A 24,534-nucleotide genomic window follows, 5' to 3' on the forward strand; every position below is an offset into this window, starting at 1 on the left:
TTACAAATATTTTTTAAAGATCTTCTATAGACATGTCACATAAAGAAACATCGAAGGATGCAATTTATGTTGCTATTAGCTGAGTATGTTGCTCTCCAGAAAGTTCGTCAAAAATATTTTCGACATTGGTTTTTTGGTCATTTCCAAAAGTATCATTGTTTTTTTCTGCCACCGGGTGCAGTTATCATTGCTATTCTCTGTCATTGTGAAGAGTGTCGTCTTCTTTATTTGACGTAGGGCTAAGTGTCATGGTTTATATTTTTCATTGCAACAAATTGTCATCACTTTCGGTTATCTGTCTGTAATTGTCTAACTGAGCTTTTTATGATTTGATGCAATAGTTGACAGGTTTTAGTTGACTATTTGCTACTTTTACTGGCCATTTGAGGAAGCAAGTTTATTATTCTTTGATTTTGCGGCTCGCACTTGTCTTTTTTTCCTCTTTGTAAACTTGTGCCCATGTGGACCAATGCCAACTTGGCTATTTTGTGGTTGTAAAAGTGATTTCAATCAAAATATATATATATTTAAAACAAGGTACACTTTAAAAGGCTTGCCCCAAACAATGTATCTTTTAGTCAAAAATAAAAATACCATAATAATTAAAATATAGTCCAAGAAAGAAATAATTGTCAAAGAGCACGAAATATGCCAAAACGCACAAGCTTTGAAATATTAAAAGTAGGAAAAATAGTCCAAACCTAGTATATTTTAGTCAAAAATAATAAATGCTATACTAATTAGAACATGGTCAACACAAGAACAAGAGCTAATTAGCATATTTTAGATTGATTTAATAGGAAATCAGAGGCTTACTGCCGCTCAGGATTTAAAATAAGAGCTCTGAGTCACGATGTCCTTCTAAATGTCAAAACTCACTAAGATCCGTTCACCCACTCGTAAGTTATAAATACCTGCTTTTTTCAGATTTTTCCTCCCTTCAGCCCCCCAGATGGTCGAATCAGGGAAAACAACTTTATCAAGTCATTTTTGCAGCTCTCTGACACGCCTACCAATTTTCATTGTCCTAGCACGTCCAGAAGCATCAAACTCGCCAAAGCACTGCACTTAACTCCCCCAAAGAGAGGGAATCCAGTACGGTTACGTCAATCACGTATCAACAACATATGCTAATTCTACCCATCAAGCGTCATCCCGATTCCTCCACTCTAAGCGTTTTTGAACATTTCTGATTTCCCCCCTCCAACTCCCCCCAATGTCAACAGATCTGTACGGGATTTGAAATTAGAACTCTGAGACATCAGTTCCTTCTAAATATCAAATTTCATTAAGATCCGGTCACCTGTTCTTAAGTTAAAAATACCTAAATTTTTCTAATTTTTCCAAATTAACACCCCCCCCCAGCTCCTCCAAAGAGAACGAATCCGTTCCAATTATGTCAATAACGTATCTAGAACTTGTGCTTATTCTTCCCATCAAGTTTCATCCCGATCTCTTATTTCTGTGTCCCCCCTCATACCCCCAATGTCCCCGGATCCAATTCGAGTCGAAAATGGAGCATCTGAGACATAAGATCCAATCACCTATTCGTAAGATAAAGATACCCCGATTTTCACGTTTTCCAAGAATTCCGGTTTTCCCCTCCAACTCCCCCAATGTTACAGGATCTGGTCGGAATTTAAAATAAGAGCTCTAAAGCACAAGATCCTTCTAAATATCAAATTTCATTAAGATCTGATCACCCGTTCGTGAGTTACAAATACCTCATCCCCCCCCCCAACTCCACCAAAGAGAGCAGATCCGGTCTGGTTATGTCAGTCACGTATCTTGGACTTGTTTTTATTCTTCCCACCCAGTTTCATCCTGATCTCTCCGCTTTAAGTATCTTCTATCATTCCCGCCCCCCCCCCCCCCAATGACACTGGATTGGTTGGGATTTAAAATAAGAGATCCGAGTTTCGAGATCCTTCTAAATATGAAGTTTCTTGAATATCCGATCACTCCTTCATAAGTTAAAAATACGTCACTTTTTCAATTTTTTTCAAAATTCAACCCCCCCCCCCCCCAACTCCCTCAAATAGAGCGGTTCCGTTCCGATTATGTCAATCTCGTATCTTGTACTTCTGATTATTTTTCCCACCAAGTTTCATCCCGATCCCTTCACTCTAAGCGTCTCCCAAGATTTTAGGTTCCCCTCCCCCCAAACTCCCCCAATGTCACCAGATCCGGTCGATGTTTAAAATAAGAGCTTTGAGACACGATATCCTTCTAAATATCAAATTTCATAGAGATTCGATCTCCGTTCGTAAGTTAAAAATACCTCATTTTTTCTAATTTTTCAGAATTAGCCTCCCCCCCAACTACCCCAAAGAAAGCGGATCCCTTCCAGTTATGTCAATCACGTATCTTGGACGTGTGCTTATTTTCCCACCAAGTTTCATCTCGATCCCTCTACTCTAAGTGTTTTCCAAGATTTTAGGCCCCCTACCTCCCGCCCCGAATGTCACCAGATCCGGTTGGGATTTAAAATAAGTGCTCTCAGACACTATATCCTTCCAAAAATCAAATTTTTTCAAATTTTTCTGATTTAACCGCCCCCCCCACTCGCCCTCCCCTATATGGTCGAATCGGAAAATAACAATTTTTAATTTAATATGGTTTGGTTCCTGATACCCCTGCCAAATTTCATCGTCCTAGCTTACCAGGAAGTGCCTAAAATAGCAAAGCTGGGACAGACCGACAGAATTTGCGATCGCTATATGTCACTTGGTAGATACCAAGTGCCATAAAAATATGTTAGAGAGCGCGAAAGTTATCAATACGCAAAAGTTGTGAAATATTAAAAGCAGGAAAAATGGTCCTAACCTAGCATCTTTTAATCAAAAATAATAAATTCTGTATTACCTCAAACATAATCAGCACAAGAAAAACATGCCAAAGAGCACGAAAGTTGTCGAAAAGCACAAGCTGTGAAGTATTAAAAACAGGAAAAAACGACCCTAATCTAGTATCTTTTAGTCAAAAATATTAAACACTATATTAATTAAAACATGTTCAGCACAAGAAGAAATTCCAAAGACCACGAAAGTTATCGAAAGGCACAAGCTGTGAAATATTAATAGCAGGAAAAATAGCCCTAACCTAGTACCGTTTAGTCAAAAATAATAAATGCTATGTTAATTAAAACATGGTCAACACACGAAAAATTTTCCAAAGAGCACGAAAGTTATCAAAATGCACAAGCTGTGAAATATTAAAAGGAGGAAAAATAGCCCTAACCTAGTATCTTTTAGTCAATAATAATAAACACATTATTGAATAAAATATGATCAACACAAGAAAAATTTCCAAAGAGTACGAAAGTTATGGAAACGCACAAGTTGTGAAATATTAAGAGTAGGAAAATTGGCCCTAACCTAGTATCTTTAGTCAAAAACAATAAATACTATATTAATTAAAACATGGTCAACACAAGAAAAATTGGTCAAATAGAACGAAGGTTATCAAAACGCACAAGCTGCGAAATATTAAAAGCTGGAAAAATGGCGTAATCTAGTATCTTTTAGTCAAAATAATAAACACTATATTAATTAAAACATGTTCCGCACAAGAAAAATTATAGCACGAAAGTTATCGAAACAATCCGCTGATCTCTTCGCTTTAAGCGTTTTCCAAGATTTCTGATTCCCCCCTCCGCCCCAATGACACTTGATCCAGTCGGGATTTAAAATAAAATATCTAAGTTACGAGGTCCTTCTAAAAATAAAATTTCATTATGATATGATTACTCCTTCGTAAGGTAAAAATACCTCATTTTTTCAAATTTTTCAGAATTAACCCTAGCTCCCCCAACTCCCCCAAAGAGAGCGGATCCGTTCCGGTTATGCCAATCGTGTATCTAGGACTTGTGCTTATTTTTGCCACCAAGTTTCATCCTGATCTCTCCGCTTTAAGCGTTTTCCAAGATTTCTGATTCCCCCCTTCCCCGAATGACACTGGATCCAGTCGGGATTTAAAAAAAGATATCTAAGCTACGAGGTCCTTCTAAATATAAAATGTCATTAAGATATGATCACTCCTTCGTAAGTTAAAGCTACCTAATTTTTTCTATTTTTTTCAGAATTAACCCTAGCCCCCCCCCCCCAACTCCCTCCAATGTCACCGGATCTGGTCAGGATTTAACATAAGAGCTCTGAGACACGATATCCTTCCAAACTTTAAATTTCATTAAGATCCGATCGCTCCTTCGTAAGTTAAAAATACTTCATTTTTTTCTAGTTTTTCAGAATTAAACCCCCCCCCCCTCCAACCCCCCCAAAAATATCAGATTGGTTCCGGTTATGTCAGTCACGTATCTAGGCCTTCTGCTTATTTTCTTATCAAGTTTTATCCCGATCCCTCCACTCTAAGCGTTTTCCAAGATTTTAGTTTCCCCCCTTCAACTCCCCCCAGTGTCATCAGATCTGGTCGGGATTTAACATAAGAGCTCTGAGACACGATATCATTCCAAACATCAAATTTCATTAAGATCCCATCACCCGTTCCTAAGTTAAAAATACTTCAGTTTTTCCGAATTAACCCCCCCCCCCCAGATGGTCTAATCGGGAAAACGACTGTTTTGTAATTTTATCTGGTCCGGTCCCTGATACGCTTGCCAAATTTCATCGTCCTAGCTTACCTGGAAGTGCCTAAAGTAGCAAAACTGGGACAGACAGACAGACAGAATTTGCGATCGCTATATGTCACTTGGTTAATACCAAGTGCCATAAAAGCTAAAAAACACATCAGAAATTTTCTTATATGCATTCTCTTACGTTTTTGCGAGTCCGAAAAATCAGGGGGAGGGGCAAAGTCGGTACCTCCATATGTACAGTATTGACGGTAGGCTATAATTCCAATGAAAAATACATATAAGAATACAAGCTTATTATTCATTGGTTCTGTGGTCCATTTTTACTAATTCATCTTCTTTGTAAACTTTAGTCTATGAGAACTATTGGTTATTCATAGTGGTGTATTATTTGGTTTTTGTTTTCTTTGTAAACGTATGTCCATATGGACTATTGGACAATGGCTACTTGGTTATTTACTGTTTAAAAAAGTAATTTCAGAATGCAGGCTTATTATTCATCATATTATCTGCTTTTTCATCTTCTTTGTAAATTAGAGTCCATTTGGACTCGTTGGACTTCTATGAAATTAAATAAAATAAAAAAGTTTTTTTAAATGAAAGCATGGAGCAACATTAAAACTTAAAACGAACAGTAATTACTCCGTATATGAAAGGGGCTTTTCCTCTTCAACGCCCAGCTCTTTACGCTAAAGTTTGACTCTTTCTCTTAACTCTACTTTTAAAACAGTAAGAAACTTTAGCGTAAAGAGCGGGGCGTTGAGGAAGAAAAGCCCCTTTCATATACGGAGTAATTTCTGCTCGTTTTAAGTTTTAATATTGCTCCTTACTTTCATTAAAAAAAAAACCTTTTTTATTTAATTTCTGGACGTTTTTGAATTAATGTATGTTTTGATCTTGGCTCTCCGCACATAAATAATTAAAACGAAATTTGCATATTAATTAATTGCAATTAATCGGAAGATTTTGAGAAAAAAGGAGCGAGGGAGGAGGCCTAGTTGCCCTCCAATTTTTTGATTATTTAAAAAAAAGCAACTAGAACTTTTAATTTTTTACAAACGTTTTCATTGGTAAAAAATATACGTAACTTACGAATTAATTTATGTAACGAACTTCTATATTCGTATGTTTTTATTGTGTGTATGAGGGGGTTCAACCCTCTTCGATAACTCGCTCTTTACCCTAAAGCTTAAATTTTGTCCCAATTTCTTAAGAATGACCTCTGAATCACAAAGGTCATAGAATAAATAGTTGAAATTACTGAAAATACTTTAGCGCAAAGAGTGAGGTATAACGAGGAGGTAAACCCCACATATGCGTAATAATTTTTGTTCGGTTTAAGTTTTAATGCTGCTCCTTACTTTCAGTAGAAAAAACTTTTCATATTTATTTGGTCATTATTTTTTTCAAATAATGCTAGAAAATTGAAATTCTCAGATCATTGAAATTCTCTTCCCCTATGACAAGTTTCTTGATGGAAATATCCTCCCAAGTAACCCTCCCCCCTCAAATCTCCCCCTAAACAAAAAGAAATCCTCCTGAAAACGTCTGTACACTTCCCAGTAACCATTACTATATGTAAACACAGGTCAAAGTTTGTAACTTGCAGCCCCTCCTACGGGGACTGCGGGGGAGTAAGTCGTCCCTAAAGACATAGTTATAAGGTTTTTCGACTATGGTGAATAAAATGGCTATCTCAGAATTTTGATCTGGTGACTTTTGGGAAAAAATGAGCTTGGGAGGGGGTCTAGGTGTCCTCCAATTTTTTTGGTCACTTAAAAAGACCACTAGAACTTTTGATTTCCGATAAAATAAGCCCTCTTGCGATATTCTAGGACCACTCAGTCGATACGATAACCTCTGGGAAAAAAACAACAAATAAAAACGCATCCGTGATCTGTCTTCTGGCAAAAAATGCGAAATTCTACATTTTTGTAGATAGGAGCTAGAAACTTCTACAATAAGGTTCTCCGATACGCTGAATCTGATGGTGTGCTTTTCGTTAAGATTGTATGACTTTTAGGGGATGTTTCCTCCTATTTTCTGAAATGAGGCAAATTTTCTCAGGCTCGTAACTTTTGATGGGTATAACTGATTTTGGCGAAACTTATATATTTAAAATCAGCATTAAAATACGATTAATTTGATGTAACTATTAGTATCAAAATTCCATTTTTTAGAGTTTCGGTTACTATTGAGCCGGGTCGCTCCTTACTACAGTTCGTTGCCGCGAACTGTTTGAAATTTAGTCTGCTTGGTATGAAGAGGAAAAGGAAGCTCGAGGAGAGGAAGTTTACTTTAAGGTGGAGCCTAGTAAGTAGTAATAAAGTAGGGCATCCTAGGTAGAGAAAAAATTTTATCTCTTGAAAATAGGGAAATATGTTTGGGAATTAGGTACCTAAGACTTATCCATATATCTGCCCATTTTTTGAGCTTTCGTGAGGATTTGAAACCGAAAGAGTTGAGAGAAACATTTTTTTCAGTGATTATTTAATAGAAGGAACTGGTTGAAATGATATTGAATAATATAACTTTTCAGAGACAAAAGAATTTGGGTAGGAATGTTGGTATGGGCAGAGCCGTTCCTAGGGTTGGTCGTGCCCGGGAAAAAACTATTACTGTGTGTCCCTCTCGACTCAAACATAAGCAAAAAAAAAAAATCAAAGTGAAAGATTTGATCATAGCAGGCAATCTAGCAGCCATGGCACCCTCACCCTCTTCAGCTGCGGTGCTTGGAGCAGCTGACCTGGTCCCTCCTCTAGAAATGGCTCTTGCTATGGGCACACCCAATACAGGCAATTTTCTTCAGGTTCTCTCCTTTATTTGTAACCTGGAGTCTAGGTTTCTTGAAGCGCATGCGTATATTAACCATGAGCCATTTGGTCTTTTAGTACTAATGTCCCTAGTAATATTTGCCAGGGATAGAAATTTGGAGTTATTCTCGTGTTGTCTCTGCTCAGCTAATTGTGTCATATATTTTACCCTATCCCTCAAAGTGAAACCATGCATGTCTGACCTTGTGATGGTATTGGAAGGGGTATTTCACGAGTTTGCCTAACCAGAATCGTTACTACAAACAGCACCACGGGGTGGCATCGAGAAGTGGCACCCATCGAGAAATTGTAGCCTAGTAGCTGAAATTCTGATCAGTAAATAACCCATTAATAGAATTTTAATCTAATAAATATCATAATATTTCACTTGATATTAAGTAATGAATACGTCTTCTGAAGTTGGTTTTTTTTTTCTTCCCTATAGTATTTTATTACCCTCTCAATTATAGCAAGATAATCCCTAATAAATAAAGCCTCAACAGCAATTGAAATAGTTATGTTTAAGAAAGTTTTATAAATGTTTTATCTTATATTTTTATGACCGTTTTCTTTTGTGTATACATATATGTTATTAAGTGATAATTTAAAGCTATTACCCTCACTGTCATTGCCTATTAACAGTTGTTAAATTGAGAAAATGGGTAACCTTTTTGGGTAAAAAGGAATAAATTTTATCAAAGCGTGCAATGTTGACGGCGATTATATAATAGAATCAAGTATGTGTGAGAACACCACACAAGTTTTAGCCTCTTTTCACTTTTATTGTGTTTTTAAGCAATGAAGTCATTGATTTAATGTTATTTTGCATAATAAGATGACAAACTTAGCTGAAACAGATCGGAATTGGCATCAAGTAAGATTATCTTGGTCTATCTAAAGTTATTAAGATTGGGGTATTTTTTTGGTGAGGGGGGGGGGTATAAAACAAAAGTGGAGAAAATACATAAAAATTCTATTGCTGTGTTTGATTTTTATGCATACTTTATCTTGTAAAGAATTGCTTATCTTACCACCACTTTGTGGAGATATAATCAAAATATTACTTGATGCATTTACTTTTTGAATTCCAAGTTGTTTTTCTTAAAGATGTGTGGCTTTAAGGCTCTTTTGTTCTTAGGATTGTCAGATGCTTGTGTTGTGTAAACTTCTTTTTAAGGAACACATCAGTTAGAGCCTTGTTACACTCAAAACTTATCTTGGTTTATTTCTGGTTTCTTAAGGTGGCTCGAAAGAGCCTACGCTGTTGTGGCTCCACACATCTATTGGAACCTTATTACATTCACAACTTATTCATCATCACAACAGTTTATATTATTTCGGCTCCACGCATCTATTGGGACGTTGTTACGTTCAAAATTTTTCACATTTCTTTCTTTTTTCTTAAGGTGGCTCCTCACAGTCTACGTTATTGCGTTGGTTCTGTCCTTTCTGATGATCCTCAAGCACCGAAGAATGAAGAACTGATGAAGGATTTTGAGAAGTATGGATTTAAAGAAGTAACATTTCCAGAGATGGAATATGCTGTTTGCACCACATTCCCTTTCAATGGCACTCTCTCGCTTTTCTTGGCAACCATTAAGGTTTATCCAAAGCTGACTGAATATATTACCGTAAGTATTCAAATGAAGCATCACAGCCAAGTGAATAGGAACTTTATTGATGGCACCATTGTTATATAATGTTTCTATTGGTTTGTTTTGTATATGTATTTTTATATTTGTCATGGTGCAATACAGCTGAAAACTTCTTTATTGGCACTTGTAATTTCTTTGTGGGTAGCCAGATAAAAAAAAAAGTTTCGCTTGGTGTTTAACCGAGCAGAGCTATTGAAAAAGTGTTTTGGTGCCCTTCAAGACTGTATCCAGTATTTTAGTTCGGGGGAGTGATAAAAAAAATTTTATAAAGAGTACCACAAGTTTGTCCCCAGCCAAAATTTTCCGGGGGTTCAAACCAAGGTACCTTTTATCCCCTAGACACAGCTCTTTTGCCTATGCATTCCTTGAATCGTCTCATTCTCAGTGTTTTTAAGTGGCTTTTCCTCTCGTTCTTCTTTTTTGGATTGTCATGAAGACGTGTTCGCATAATCTCACCACCAGAATTAGATTCTGAGGAGTTGGTTTCTTGCTATAGGCTTGGAGCAGCACATGTCGCCTGGAATAACATTTGTAGTACATTTTCAGTCCAAAATAGTTATTTGGCAGATAATTTTTTTAATTGCATAAAATTGGGCTGCTAAAGAGAAATTTAATGCTAAAACTTCCGCATATGGGACTGAATAGGAGCTGAATAGGAAGATTTAAGGAATGTGACTACTCTACATAATGATCTCTCCGTGATTTACCGATGACAATAATATCACCTACGAAATTACGTGATCACCGCATGCCAGTGTTTTCACCTTACTGTTTAAACAATGCTTAAAATAACCGTGATTTTTGGTAGGACGTCAGTGTAAAGCTCTCACCCTGAGAGTTATCTACCAAATTTGTAACAAAAATTAGTTTTGGCTCTTTTCTGGTCAGGAGATGGTGTGGGAATTAGGTAGGTCTCCCAAAAAAAATGTAAAAATGGAAACACTGCCGCATGCAACTGAGACTATTCCTTTAAAAAAAAACTGAGTTATAAAAAGTAACGTAAAGGACACTTCCAGGTTTCTGTTAAAGTCTAAAAAATTAAGTATTGACATTCGATTTTATAGGTAATTGTTTTAAGACGTTTTGTCTTTTCTTTTTCTGACCAGTCTTATCAAGTTCTTTTTTTGGCTGTGTTCGTTCCTAAGTTTAACCCTGAAGTGCTAATTTGCCCTATATGAGCTTGCGATTGCCTTTTTTTTTTAAATAAATCTTATCTCACAGTAAGTTTGATTCTGACATAAACACAATACACTTAGTCAAGCGACTTTGGTAAGTTGGCATTCACCAAGTAGCATTTACAATCTCGGAAGCGACAGTGGTCAAACATGGCTCTGAAGCATGGGCGCTCCGAAAAGCGGATGAAGATTTGCTTGATGTTTTCCAGAGAAATTACTTTCGGATTGTTCTTGGCACCCGACTGACTGACCGTATTTCAAACAGTAGGCTGTACGAAAACTGTGGTTCAGTCCCGCTTTTTAGGGCTATAACAAGAGAAAGGTTGAGATGGCTAGGACACGTACTGTGGATGATGGATGACCGATTGCCGAAGATTGTCCTTTTCGGCCAACCGTTTAGGGATAAACGAAAAGCAGGTTGTCCGGGGTCGGGGTGGGAGGATGTCACAAAGAAAGATTAAAAAGAAATGGGAACTTCTTGGGAGAGTGTAAACAGGGACGCTTTGAATAGATTGGGATGGAGGAGGAGTATCCGCAGCTGTGTTGGTGTGTTTAATTTTTTTTACCTTTTTGTGCAAATGGAGATGGAATATGTATACTTTTAATCATTTTTTAAAATATTTTTGCACTATCGTTGCTGTAATGTCCTAGTTCTGTACTGATAAAAATTCGCTATTTAGCATGTTTTCAGAATAACATTTCAGCAAAATCTTTTTGGTTAGATTTATTAATTCATAGAGCTCCTGGTCTCGGTTTCTTGATTGTTTTGCTTCTACTGATATTTTTAACCTTTGATCCTATAATAGGTTTGTCAAAATTAGAATTGGTTAAAGATCAGAGTCTACAACACAAAGCTCAACCTAATGGCCCTAGCAAGCTTCACTCGATCTCTCTTGTTGACCTTATATATATAGAAATATTGCGTGTTTTTTTAATTTTGATTGCAGAGGGATAATTTGGAGAGTGGTCTTAAATTACTAAATGACTAAGTGAAGTAAAAAGACACAAGTACCCATTTGACAAAGGTTTTATTCAAGGGTGGTTAAAGATGCTAATTATAATGCAAATCTATATATTGTGTAATTATATTTTATAATTTATGCATATCATGTCATTGTAATTGTACTAATTATAATGCGGGTCTAAAACTGCAATTTTACCCTCATACTGTGTACATATTGTTTGGCAATATTTAGCCCTTATATTGTTACCCTGTTTTTGGTAGTATGTAGCCCTCTATTTTATCCTAATATTGTCTGGCAAAGAACCCAAATAATGCTGATAGCCCATTTTTAAAACAAAGACTACAGGTATAAATTTTAGCAGAATAGTGAGCATGTAGTATCTTGACAAATCAGAGTTGGTTATATCTTCTGGAATACGGGCAGAGGACCCTAGGGACGTAGGGTCTGAGCTGCTTCTACTGTTTCTAATCCCCAGATCTCTGTGAGGTTTTTTAATAAGAGTTAAAGAATATTGATTTGTAGGATTTCCATCCTTCTTTTTTAGGAAAGAGACCTAACAGCTCATCCAGTGATTGAAATCTATGAGCCAAACCAGATTAAATATTTTGTGCCTTTGTCCAGACAGGAGGAGTTTTATGTTCCAGAAGCTTTAGAAGTTGAAGAAGAAATTTTGAATTCGGAATCAGATATCCCATCAGAAAAAGAAGCTGAAGGTAAGAAACTATTCTAGGAGTTAAGATCGAATTCCAAATCCCTATTACCAAGCAGATATCAATCTCACCGTGATACTACATGATAGTAATGAATTTCTTCTACACCTGTTTTCGAAAAGGAGATGCTTTCGCAAAACCGTGCCCTGTTGCGGAGTGTTGCAGTTAACTTCGAACCCTCTGTCCCATATCACCGAGCTGAGATAAATCCCACTGCGCCACTACAGGACAGGAAGGAACTCCGCAGATTATGCCTGGTTTTTCTATGTGGTTAAAAACAGCTGCACCTGAAGTTTGACACGGAAAATCCTTATTCATTTTTTATATATTTAGATTAAGGCTTTAATTTTGTCAATCAATTTGGCTACTGAAGGTGCTTCGTCTCCATGATATAGAAGTCTTTGACCGGTGCTGTTTACGAACAATCCTGAGAATTCGATACTCCGACAGAATCTTAAATGCTGATGTGCATCACCGCTCTTGTAACATCCAGCCCATAGCCACGATTGTCAAACAGAAGACTGCATTGGCTTGGTCGTGTCTTGAGAAGATCCAATGACTGCATCGTCAAGCAACTGTTTCTAGCTGCTCCTTTGTCAGATTGATGGAGACGTCCAGGGGGTCAATTGAAGGATGGGTTGGCAACTGTCAAAAACAACCTTGATGCCATTGGTGGATTTCGGAAGTTTGGCAGAAAGTGGGAGAGCTGCTGGCTCCCATTTTCTGAAGAGCTGGAACAAGATTGCGATAAATGTGAGTCAACCATACGGAGTCTCCTAAACTCTGGGTTAGGTGTTCATGTCTGGTCCCGCAGCAAGTACAAGTAAGTTACTGCATTGGTCTATCATAACAAAGAATAAAAATTAGTTAAATTGAGATCGAGAATGAGGGGTTTTCAGGCCAATTTTTTTAACGAGAACATTGTTTTCCGTTAGTCGAGTATACTGGGGAGTGGTTCGCTTTTGAGGTTTTTTCTGGCTTTTGAAATTTTTCTTTCTCTCGATTTTCCGTTCTGACTACGATAGAAACAAATGTTAGTTGATAATCTATAAATGAAAGGCTCTAAAAATAAGAACGATTTAAGTTTTCTAGGGAGAGTGTCCTTTGAAATTCTTGTATATTGGGTTGTGCTTTACAGTTATATATTAGCTCTTTATAGTTAACTCCTGTTGGTAACACAGAGGATTTACTCTAGGTCGGGTACAGTTTTTATAGCTCTTTATGCTTAACTTTTGTTGGTAACACAGAGGGTTTACTCTAGGTCGGGTTCAGTTTTGATAGCTCTTTATAGTTAACTCCCGTTGGTAACACAGAAGATTTGCTCTAGGTTGAGAAAAAAGGAGAAACACCCCCTAAAAGTCATATAATCTTAGTGAAAATCATACCGTCAGATTCAGCGTATAACAAAACCCTACTGTAGAGGTTTCAAAATCCTATCTGCAAAAATGTGGAATTTTTTGTATTTTTTTGCCATAAGAAAGATCACGGATGTGTGTTAATTTGTTTGTTTATTCTCAGGGGTGATCGTATCGACCCATTGATCCTACAATGTCGCGATAGGGCCCATTCTAACGGAAATTAAAAGTTCTAGTGCCTTTTTTAAGTGACCAAAACATTGGAGGGTAACTAGGCTCCCTCCCACGCTTATTTTTTCACCAGATCAAAATTTTGAGATAGCCATTTTGTTCAGCATAGTTGAAAATCTAATAAATATATCTTTGAGGGCGACTTGATCCCCCAGAGTCCCCGGGGGAGGGGCTGCAAGTTATGAACTTTGCCCATTGTTTACATATAATATTGGTTATTGACGACATATGCTGTTGTTTTCAGGGATAATTTTTCTGATTCTTTTTAGGGGGGGGGGGGTTACGTGAGATGGAGTAATTTACCATGGGGGAAGAGAATTTCCCTGAAGGGAGCGCTGGATTTTCTAGGATTATTTAAAAAGACAATGAGAAATTAAATAAAAAAATAAGTTTTTTCAACTGAAGGTAAGGAGCAACATTAAATTAAAACGAACAGAAATTATTACATATATGAGGGTTTCGTCGCCTCCTCAATACTGCGCTTTTTACGCTAAATTATTTTTTGTAAAACTAAAGAGCAATTTATTCTACTTAAACGGCCTTTGTGGTTCAGGGGTCATGCTTAAAGAATTGAAACAAAACTTGAACTTTAGCGTAAAGAGGTTCTAGTCGCCTTTTTGAGTAACAAAAAAATTGGAGGGCAGCCAGGCCCCCTCCCCCACCTGTTTTTCTCAAATCTCAAAATTATTCCGTATATGAAAGGGATTGTACCCTCCTCGACGACCCGCTCTTTACGCTAAAGTTTAACCCTTTCTCACAGCTCTACTTTTTAAAACAATAAAAAACTTTAGCGTAAAGAGCGGGGCGTTGAGGAGGGGACAGCCCCTTTCATATACGGAATATTTTCTGTTCTTTTTAAGTTTTAATGTTGCTCCTTACTTTCAGGTAAAAAATACTTGTTTTTTATATTTAATTGTAAGTATGGAGCGACGCGGCCTAATAGTAACCGAAACTCTAAAAAACGAAATTTTGATACCAATAGATATATCAAAAGAATTGGCTTATTATGCAGATTCCGAATACATAAGTTTCATTAAGCTTAGTTTTACCCATCAAAGGTAAAATCAGGCTATGAGTCTGAGAAAATTTGTCTAATTTTTGAAAAAGGGGAAACTCCCACTAAATGTCACAGAATCGTACTGAAAATCGCACCGTCAGATAGTGTATCAAAGAACTTTGATGCAGAGGTCCCATGTTCCTATCTGCAAAAATGTGGAATTTCATATTTTTTGCCTGAAGAAAGATCACGGATGGATGTTTATTTATTATTATTATTATTAATTTATTACCCGTCAAAAACGGAAAAGACGGAGTATATAAAAGAAAAAGAAAGGAAAGCACAAAAATTTAAATGCACTTCCACTACAAATATTATAAAATAACACTAGTCCAGGGGTGGTTGGCTCTTAAAACATTGTTACTGAATTTGGAGATTCTTCTTTCTATGACCATGGAAGGGTTGGTGACCTTATATTTCCTGGAGAATCCGCCATTGCTGTGCCACAAAGGGAGACGCAGGAGAAACTTAGCATATCTGTAAAATGCGCTGCAAATGGCTTTCTTTTCGGTAGCTGTGAATATTTTCCAGAAGGGAACCAGAGCAAGCAGATGGGGGCTAGTAAAAGCATTGTATAGCCGGGCAAGGAGAGGACGGTTGAAACGACACTTATTGGCAACAAGTAATCCGTAAGACGCTCGTAGACGGGAACAGAGGTGGTTTGTCAGTGCTGAGCGTGTGTCCTTCAATGTAGAAGAAATAGGAAGGCCAAAATACGTAAGGGACTCACAAGGCTTAATCAGAGTATCGCCAATTTTAAGGGAGAGGTTAATTGAAAGCTCATTTTTTGAACCATTGAAGAAAAGAAGTTCTGTTTTAGATTCGTTGAAGGAAAGTCCGATCTGCTTGTATGCCGCTGCAAGTGAGTCGTAATTTTGTTGAAATAAAAATATCGAACGAGAAACATAAAGAATGTCATCAGCAAAGTTCAGCAGCGAAAGATTAATCCCACGGAAAAAGCACGACGGCTTTATTACTTGCTGTGCTTCGATAATAGCGTTATTAAACAGTGATGGTGAAGTTTTGCCACCTTGACGTACGCCTTTCTTGACACTCAGCATTTCTTTAGAAGGAAAAGTGCCGGACGGAGAGGGGATCAGGATAACAGCCGAGAGATTTGTTTCTTTGTTTTTGTTTTTTCTGTATTTTTTCCCAAGGGTGATCGTATCGACACAGTGGTACTAGAATATCAGCAGAGGACTCATTCAAACGGAAATTAAAATCTCTAGTGACTAAAGAGATTGAAATTCCTATACGAAATTCAGAGCTGTCAGAATACCTATGCCTGTTATCAAAATTTCTGGTTTTCTCTTTGCCGACTTAATTTTACGCATGGAGATGTTAAGGGTAATTGACTGGGGTAACTTTTCACCGGGACTGAATTGTCTAAAGGGTATTCCCATGGAGAGGGGATTTTTCAGTGGTGGTGGAGTCAGATTTTCTGGCATTATTTAAAAAAATTAACAGAAATTAAATAAGGAAAAAACTATTAGTTTCAATTGAAAGTAAGGAGCAACATTAAAGCTTAAAACGAACAGAAATGATTACGTATAAAAGCGGTGTTACTCCCACCTCGACACCTAGCTCTTTACTCTAAATTTTGAATTTCGTCCCTATTCTTTGAGGACGACTCCTGAAAAACAAAATGTGCAATATAGAGTAAACTAAAACTTGTCTTGCTGTTCCCAAAAATATTCTTATTTATTTATGCTTATTGTTTTGGTTAATCAGATTTGTTATTGTGATGCTATATTTTTTATGTTTTTGTACAAAATAAAGTAAATCTAGTCTAAGGGTTTATTTCATTTTTATTAAGTTTATTTTATATATGAATTTATAAATCATTAATTTTATTTATTTATTTTAAACTTACATTTATTTGATTTAGTTTATCAGATTTGTTATTGTGACGCTATATATTTCATGTACGTGTGGGAAATAAAATAAATCGAACCTGACGGTTCTAGAAATAGTCTATTTTATCTTAATCCTAATATTTAGATTAATTATTGATTTAATCAGAAGGTTTAGAGTTTGTCGCTGAAAGTTTTATTCCCTAAACAGGGGAATTTATTAAAGACGTAGCTGTGTGAATGTTTAAGTAAATTGCTTTTTCTGGTTTTTAATTAAATTGGTTTGTCTTTTTATTTCAGGTGTGGATCAGGTATTGCCTCGTGCACCTAGTTCAAAAGAGGAAGTTGAAAATGGAAGTGAAAATTCCGAAAGTTCTTATGAAAAGGTCAGCGAAGCCTTTGACGAAGAGTAATGTACAGTTTGCTATCGCTTGTTGGTGTAGTTTCATGGCTTGTGAGCCGATTCCTTATACTATGATCTGTCCCTTCATATATTTTCAGTTGTTTTATGCTTTTATTTGATTCTTTTGTAGGCAGAAATTTTGATTATACTTACTCGTTCATAAGTAAAAAAATAAATAATAATTATTCTACGTTGCGTTTCCTTTGTTTTATGCCATCATCGCTTGAAGACCGAAAACTAGGAATTGAAAGCTAAGTTCTTCTTCTTCTTCTTGCTTGGATTATTATGGAGACGCTTTCATATAATCTCATCACTTGAATCAAATTAACGACCCTAAAGTTGGTTGCTGCAGCTGAGTTCTAATATCTGGTCAAAAAGACCAAGACACTTCATTTTGTGAATTCTGCTTGATGTGCCTGATTGTTTGTTTACATGTAGAATGTTTGTTTGTTTATTTTTCGAATATATTGTAGGTGGGGTAGTTTCATTGTTCTTTGTATTTTTCTCTATGAAAATACCCCAGAATGGTATTTTTCAATGAAAACACATAAAAAGTTTTTATTAAAATCTGATTGGGGGATTTAAAAATTACAGGAGTTAATTGTTAGCTGTAATTGGTCTGATGCTACTACTGACAACTCACTGCAGCACCAAGCCGCCTAAAGTTTCAACTAAATACCATTGGCCTTCATGATATATTGCAGATACTACCTTTGGACTATCGGAATGCACCTAGTATCGTTTGATAAGTTAAATCCCCTCGACAATCTCTGAATACCTGTCAACTGAATTTCAACTGAATACCTGTAACTGTTTCTGTAGTATAGTAAATGTGCTATTTTGACAAACCTGATGGATATCTACTCTCGCGCATGCACAAAAAATTATTCAGATTTCCTATAAGAAAGAAACTAAAACTATGTGTAAAAAGATGCATCGACCGGGAATCGAACCCGGGCCGCCCGCGTGGCAGGCGAGCATTCTACCACTGAACCATCGATGCTTATTGTTATTCCAGATATATGTATGTATCAAGATAATTTCCAAGTGTAACTAAACATTTTTTGAGCTTAGGTAAAAATGTGTCAGGGGGCGGATCCCGGGGATCCGCCCTGGTTTTTTTGGTGCCCTCATTCACATTCCGTTCTTTAGTCTTTTTTTACGTATACTTGTGAATTTGATCAATTATTCGTAGGTGATTTACTCAATTAACAACAAAAAGCAAAGCTTTCCTATGAATTTAAAGAGCAAAGTTGAAACTTAAAATGAAAAAAATTATTTATCTTCAGCCGGTTCAGTATATATCTGCAAAACTGGCATACAAATATTTGATTACTGCAAAGAGTTTTCTACGAACATGGAACTTTCCCCTTTTTAACGAAAATGAAAACACCTGTTGAAGATAAAAGGGGTATCTTCAACACGTTTCATAAACGTGATAACGCAGTGATAGTTATTTGTCTATTCACAATGACATATTGAAAAGTAGCATTGTGGTTAAAAGTTCAAAATGGATAAAAATAAACAATCTGGAAACGAGCATAGAATCAATAAGAGACGAATGCAAGGGGATCGAAGGATATTTCCGGATATTTCGGTAAAATATCCGAAAATACATGGGAATCGAAAGGTAAGTTTTGACTAATAATAAACTCCCTCCACCCTCAAAAAATTCTTAATTTTAGTTTTGTGGCTTATTTAATAGCGAATGGTCTAATAAGGATTTCGTGTGAATAAATCTATCTATGTTTTTATTTTAACTATCTAGCTAATTTGGGTGAAATTAGATGAATGAAAGAAATAAAAGCAATTTAGGCCAGGAACAGATACATGAGGTCGGAGGGGGGGACCCTCCTCTTAAGACTCTCTTGGCACACTTATTCTGTTCTTTTTTCTTCTTTTTTTAATCCTTTTAAAATAAATTTTTTGATTTGGTGCCCGCTTCGAGTCACATTGGCACCCTTGGTTCAGCAGCCCCTTTACCCGAGATTTTGCTCTTGATCTGTTTGAGATTCAGGCATGAAACTGCTCGCACGATCAGTTTACGAATCATTTCGTCATAAAATTACAAGACAAACCTCGTTTTCAGGAAAGATTAATCATATAATTAAACTTGCATGTTAGATCTTCATTTTCAGATTGTGTTTTCTTTTTTTGGTAGATTTTTTTTTTCTCTTTCTTAAGAGCCCATCGATTTAGGGTACGGTTTCTGTGAGTCATTGATAGGGGTATGATAAGGATGGGTCACGAGAGGGGAGACACATCATTAGATGGGTTTACGGAAATGTTTTGGACACTTGAGCTTGCCTTGTGGGATTTGGGAGAGCTGTTTCACATTCCCTTTCTCATTGAGCTGCCCGACTGCAGCAAGATGCTCTGTACCATAAGCTTCACATGGGCAAGATAGGAGTTTTCATAAATGTATTGGTATCACAGCTTAGATATACAATTCAGTCATGAAGACTCGTATCTTGCCCATTAGAGGGGCCTAAGCCCCCCTGGATCCGCGCCTCCTCCAAGCCCACGCTCCGAAGCGTAGATCGTACTACAACACCATAGGCAGGAACACAATTTTGTTTTATTGCATACACAGCTTAGATACCAATATTGGCATCTAAGCTCTGTTGCCAGTTTCCTGTCACCAGCCGGTAGCATCGCTACTGCGCACTGTGTCCCAAAAATAAATCGAGTTTTCTTAACTGTATTGAATATCGAAGCTGTACGCAGCAACCAGGCGTGCGGTTGGTTTTCAGTCTCTTTATAGAAAATGTTGGAATCTTGTGGCGGATCAAGGGGCTGCTGTACAATTCTCTATCTCTTGTAAAAACAGTTGTATTTCCACTCTTAGAAATTAGAGGTTTCCCTATTGCTTGATTTTTTTTTATCCAAATCTAAAGGAAAAAAAATAATAAAAATTAGTCTGGTTTGCTCATTCTGAAAGTCTCAGTGAAGCCATAGTAATTTGTTCATCAAACAATCTGCTCGCGTCTGTTGTTAATACGCATTTTACTGCTATAGGAAAATGTCACTGGCTATCAAAGTGGTTTCTTTGTCATTTTACATCAGCACCAACCAGATTCACCCAAACGAACTGGTCTGAAGAAAGCGTTATCTACACCCCCCCTCCCCTATTACTTGTACTTGTACTTGTAGCGGGACCAGACGAGGATGCCTCACCCAGCATCTAGAAGACTACGTATGGTTGACTCCCATTTGTGGCGATCTTGTGCCAACTCTTCAACAAACCGGAGCCTGCAACTCCCCCACTTTCTGCCAAATCTTTGAAATCCGCCAACGGGGTTGAGGTCATTTTTGACAGTTGCCCACTGATTCTTTAATTGACCGACAGGTCACCTGCACCAATCTGGGGACGGGGCAGCTAGAAGTACTTGCTTCATGATGCAGTCATTGGGTCCTCTAAGTACCTGACCAAGCCAAAGCAGTCTTCTCTATGTGAAAATCGTGGTGGCGGGTGAGGTTTTACAGCAGTGGTGGCGCACATCAACATTTGAGATTCTGTCGGAATATCGAATCTTCAGGATTTTTCGTAGATTGCGGTGATCAAAGGTTTCCAAATCATGGAGATGAAGCGCCTTCAGTGGCCGCCTCTCCTCCTTTCTCAACTGGGCTTGGGACGGACTATGGTGGGGATACCCCCCTATCATTACGCTCGAATCAAAGACATCCTTGGTCTAGTGTCCCCCAAGATTTTTCTCTAGATCCACCCCTGAAATGTGTACAGTCAGGACTGTCTTAAGGAAAAAAGTGAAAGTGTGAAAGATTGACTTTTTTAATCTGCTGGTATATCTAGGGTACAAATTGAAATTTAAGGTCTAAACATACAATTTTTCTACACTTTTGCACCTTTTAGAATATCAAATTGATATCTCTCAATTTGATTAATTTTTGATTGACTTGGTAGGCTGTTAGAATACTTTTTTCTTGTAAAAAAAAACAGTGCTAGATTTAACAGTAGGCTGAAACCTAGGGTGGCAAATTCAAGGGGGTGGCAAATTTTAATAAAAATTGACCAAACCTGAAATGATAGCGCTAGTGCCCTGCGTAATGAACGTAATTTCCTTCACAGGTTATTCGTAAATTACGCTGATGCAGTAGCTTATTTATAATAAGTAAATAGTATATATGATACTATTATAATTACTTAGACGTAATTAAATTTTTAACTACTGTAAGCAAGAGATGAATCTATTATCTTTTTTATTTAGGTTTTGGGTAGAAAATGGTACCACCAAACTCGGGTGAGAAATATAAGTTCCTGGGACACGAGTCTGATCGACTGATCAGAAGAACCAAAATGTCAGCATCATCAGCAGCCATGATGGTATCTGTTACAGGAGCAACTTCTAATGCTTTTTCTGCAATCAGAACGTCAGCGTTTCCTTTCGAGTTGAAAACTTGTCAACAGATGGCTTCCAAATGGTTGTCAAGCAGCATCAATAAACCTGCTTTGTTCGCTTTGCACGAAAGAAACTCATCCTTTATCATGCAGAAGGTCAACTCTCCGGTGAAAAAAACCTGGCGACCAAACATTCTTGCTCAACGTCCATGGGTAGTATCTTTGATTGCTGAAATCCTTTCATAGCCATCAAACACAACAATAGCACTAGTATATCTTGATTGCACGTAGTGGACGCATAAAGCAAAGCTGGCCTTAAAGGTTGACCTTACCTTCCACGGACATCAATGTAGAAGAAAAAACTGTTCAAGACGATGCTATACACAGTTGCAGGTTTTGAGGGCGACTGAGACTCAATCCCACAAGCTTGAAAGATCACTTTTGTAACAGAACTTTGCGTTGTTCCTTGAAAAATTTATCCAGTTACTTGAGCTGGAGATTCTGACTGAGATCTTTCGGGGCAGCCATGCGTTTAGGACATCATTTAATACAGTAAAGATATTTAGAGAAGCTAGGGTTGCTTGCTCGTCTTCGAGGAGATGGGCGTATGACAGAGCTCACGAGCATTTGAGCATGAATAGCTCAGGAAATTGCTTTTCCAGAGAGAATGTGCGGTACTGAAGCAGTCGCGTATATTAGTTCTGGGATCTCTTACAGAGCCACCTATCCCCAAACAAAAGAACTGCCCAGATAGAAAATATTTTGGAGTCGGACCAGATATTTAAAGACAGGTGCGTTTTTTTCCTGTTTTAATCTTTTCATTGTTTTCGTTAAATAACTACTACGGAATTGAAAGAAGGAAATGGGGAAAGGAAAGCGACTTTACGCACTACTTTGTCAGTCACACCTACCAGAATCAACCTAAGTAGAGCCATCATACCCGCTGAATGCAGCACAGTGGACGCAGCTGCGCTGAATGAAAATTCTTTAGTGGAAGTGAGAGTACTATCACCCGCTAAAAAGCCAACCGTCACTTTTGCAGAAGTGACTGTTCTCTTTTACTATTTATTGGAAGTGAGAGTACTATTGCCCGCAAAAAAAGTCGCCAGTCATATTTAATTTTTGCCGAAGAGAACTGATGAGGGCTATCTGTTGGGGGTTTTTGCTCGAGCTTGTAGGGACTTGGCCGAAGATTGTCTGATCGCCCGCCAAAAGGCCACCCGTCACTTATGTAGAAGTGATTGTTCTCTTTTGCTATTTAGTGGAAGTGAGAGTACTATTTCCCACAAAAAAAAGCCAGTCACGTTTGATTTTTGCCAAAGGGAGCTTTTTTTGCTCGAGTCTTATAGGGACTTATAGAAACTTAGCTGCAGATTGTCTAATCCCAATCATGATTTTGTTTTTGTGACGAGTTCACTGACAGTCTACTAATTCCTGGTTCTCTCTTCTATATGGCGGACATTACCGATACTTTATTTCTCTTGCATGAGCGACTGTTAGACAGCTCAGAATCGTTGGTACTAGCAGAGAAAGGAGCTACAGTGATTAACGAAGCTAGCAACTCGTGAGGTACTAACATCTCTATCCAGGTATGGAACCAAGTTCATGCTACTTGCAAAAAGACTTGTGTTTGACCGATTCAATGGACAGATGACTCACAGAATATACACCCCCTTTTATCTTTAAGTCCCCCACTTCATAATCTTTGTCATATTTTAAAACTGTAACATCAATCTTGAAACGCTAATAAGCCTTCTCAAAAATGTCTATTCACTTAAGTAAAAACGATCTTCCTTCTTTAAACAGATAAGATGTACTTTAAAATACTCTGATCCCTTCTAACCCCTATGAACTGTGAAATTGTCCAAAAGTATGAAGTACTCTATAAAAAAAAAATATATAAAAAAAAATATATATATATATATATATATATATATATATTGTTAATCTGAGGACCTGTGGCTCCTCAAATCTCTTTCTTAGAGGTGGGGCCATGGGTCACTTTCAACAGCAAAATGTTACTATAATGTTGTTGATGTAATTAGGCTTTAACGAAAAATAACAAGTGGCAAAATTTTTAGTTACTCCCAGGGATCCCAAAAATATATATCTCTCGGTTAATCAAAAAATATCTTGTATTCAGAAACGTTGAGTTAATCGCTAAAAGAATGTAATATTTATAGAACCAGCAAGATCTTAGCTATTTTTATTTTATTCAGGCAAAAAGGGTGAATTTCAATATTTCTTTGGAGGCTAAGGGCTCTCAAAGCTATCGAAAGGGCCCTAATATTTTCACCATGATCAAGCTGACAAGAAACCTAGTTTTCAGGATAGGTAATACTATCGAACTTCCCTCCAGGGCTAGCAAAAAGGTTCCTAACATCCTAGTTATTTCGCCATGCCAAAAAAACTATTAGGTTTTCTTCAATTGCTAAAACATTAAGCTTTACAGAAAATATCAAATAGTTTTAGCGAATTTACTTACGTTAGGGTTGAGCAACTCTATCTTGTATGCTGGGTCCAGCTCGTGAAGGGTCCGCATCAAGGTCTTGTAGATCGGAAGTGGCCGAATCGGAATTGGCCCACTTTGTTGGGGGACCGCAGAAGGGTCTGCATCTTCGCTTTGCATGACGGAGTTGATTGAATCACCATTGAACGCCTTTTGCTATCTTTGAGGCAGAAGGAATTTGATCAATTTTCCTTAATTAGAAATAAAATTTTGGTTTCTTCAAATAATTGTCCTCAAAAATCAAAGTCTCCTGTTAAATTTGTATCTAGTGCCCCATGCAAAGCTGCACATGTCCCAAAGCATATCATCAAAATTCTTGGTATAAAATTTTTTTTTTTTTTTAGTTTTTACAAATAACAAGTCTAAGTTTAACATGCTCCCAATTGAATATCCTCTAGTAGCAAATACGCCAAGCGTATTATCAAAATTCTTGTAATAAAAAAATAAATTTTTTTCGTTTTCCAAAATAACTTGAGCATAACTTCAACATGTTTTCAGGTATATTCACTTTTAGTAGCCCATGTGCTAAGAGCATCATCAAACTATGCAATATAAACAAAGAAACAAGTTTTTTTAAATGAAAGTAAGGAGCGACATTAAAACATAAAACGAACAGAAATTACTCTGTATATGAAAGGGGCTTGAAACCTGACTCTTTCTCTTAACTCCACATTTTAAACAGTAAAAAACTTTAGCGTAAAGAGTGGGGCGTTGAGGAGATTTTTCGATCTTGGCTCTCCGCTCATAAATAATGAAAACGGAATTTGTATATTAATTTCTTTGGGCTAAATGGCTTTTTCATAGTTTTAATCGGAAGATTTTGAGAAAAAAGGAGCGAGAGAGAAAGGAGCGAGAGAAAA

At 37.1% G+C, this 24,534-nt stretch overlaps 1 protein-coding gene and 1 non-coding gene across 3 annotated transcripts in view; one reads left to right on the top strand and one right to left on the bottom strand.

Moving 5' to 3' along the window:
* The window catches only part of LOC136031021 (testis-expressed protein 264-like), a 44,843-nt gene extending 27,845 nt beyond the window's left edge, over positions 1-16,998 (top strand). For both annotated transcript variants that reach the window (XM_065710200.1, XM_065710201.1), the window contains exons 3-5: positions 8,811-9,035; positions 11,744-11,912; positions 16,706-16,998. In XM_065710200.1, coding sequence (XP_065566272.1) covers positions 8,811-9,035; positions 11,744-11,912; positions 16,706-16,818 — 507 coding nt within the window. In that variant the 3' untranslated portion in view covers positions 16,819-16,998. The remainder of the gene's footprint in view (positions 1-8,810; positions 9,036-11,743; positions 11,913-16,705) is intronic.
* A 742-nt stretch (positions 16,999-17,740) lies between these two features.
* Positions 17,741-17,811, bottom strand: Trnag-gcc (transfer RNA glycine (anticodon GCC)). Its single transcript has one exon. It is a non-coding gene; the product is annotated as a tRNA-Gly (tRNA).
* Between the last annotated feature and the right edge of the window lie 6,723 nt (positions 17,812-24,534).

The sequence above is a fragment of the Artemia franciscana genome, chromosome 9 (genome assembly GCF_032884065.1).
Source record: "Artemia franciscana chromosome 9, ASM3288406v1, whole genome shotgun sequence".
Classification (NCBI taxonomy): Eukaryota; Metazoa; Arthropoda; class Branchiopoda; order Anostraca; family Artemiidae; genus Artemia; species Artemia franciscana.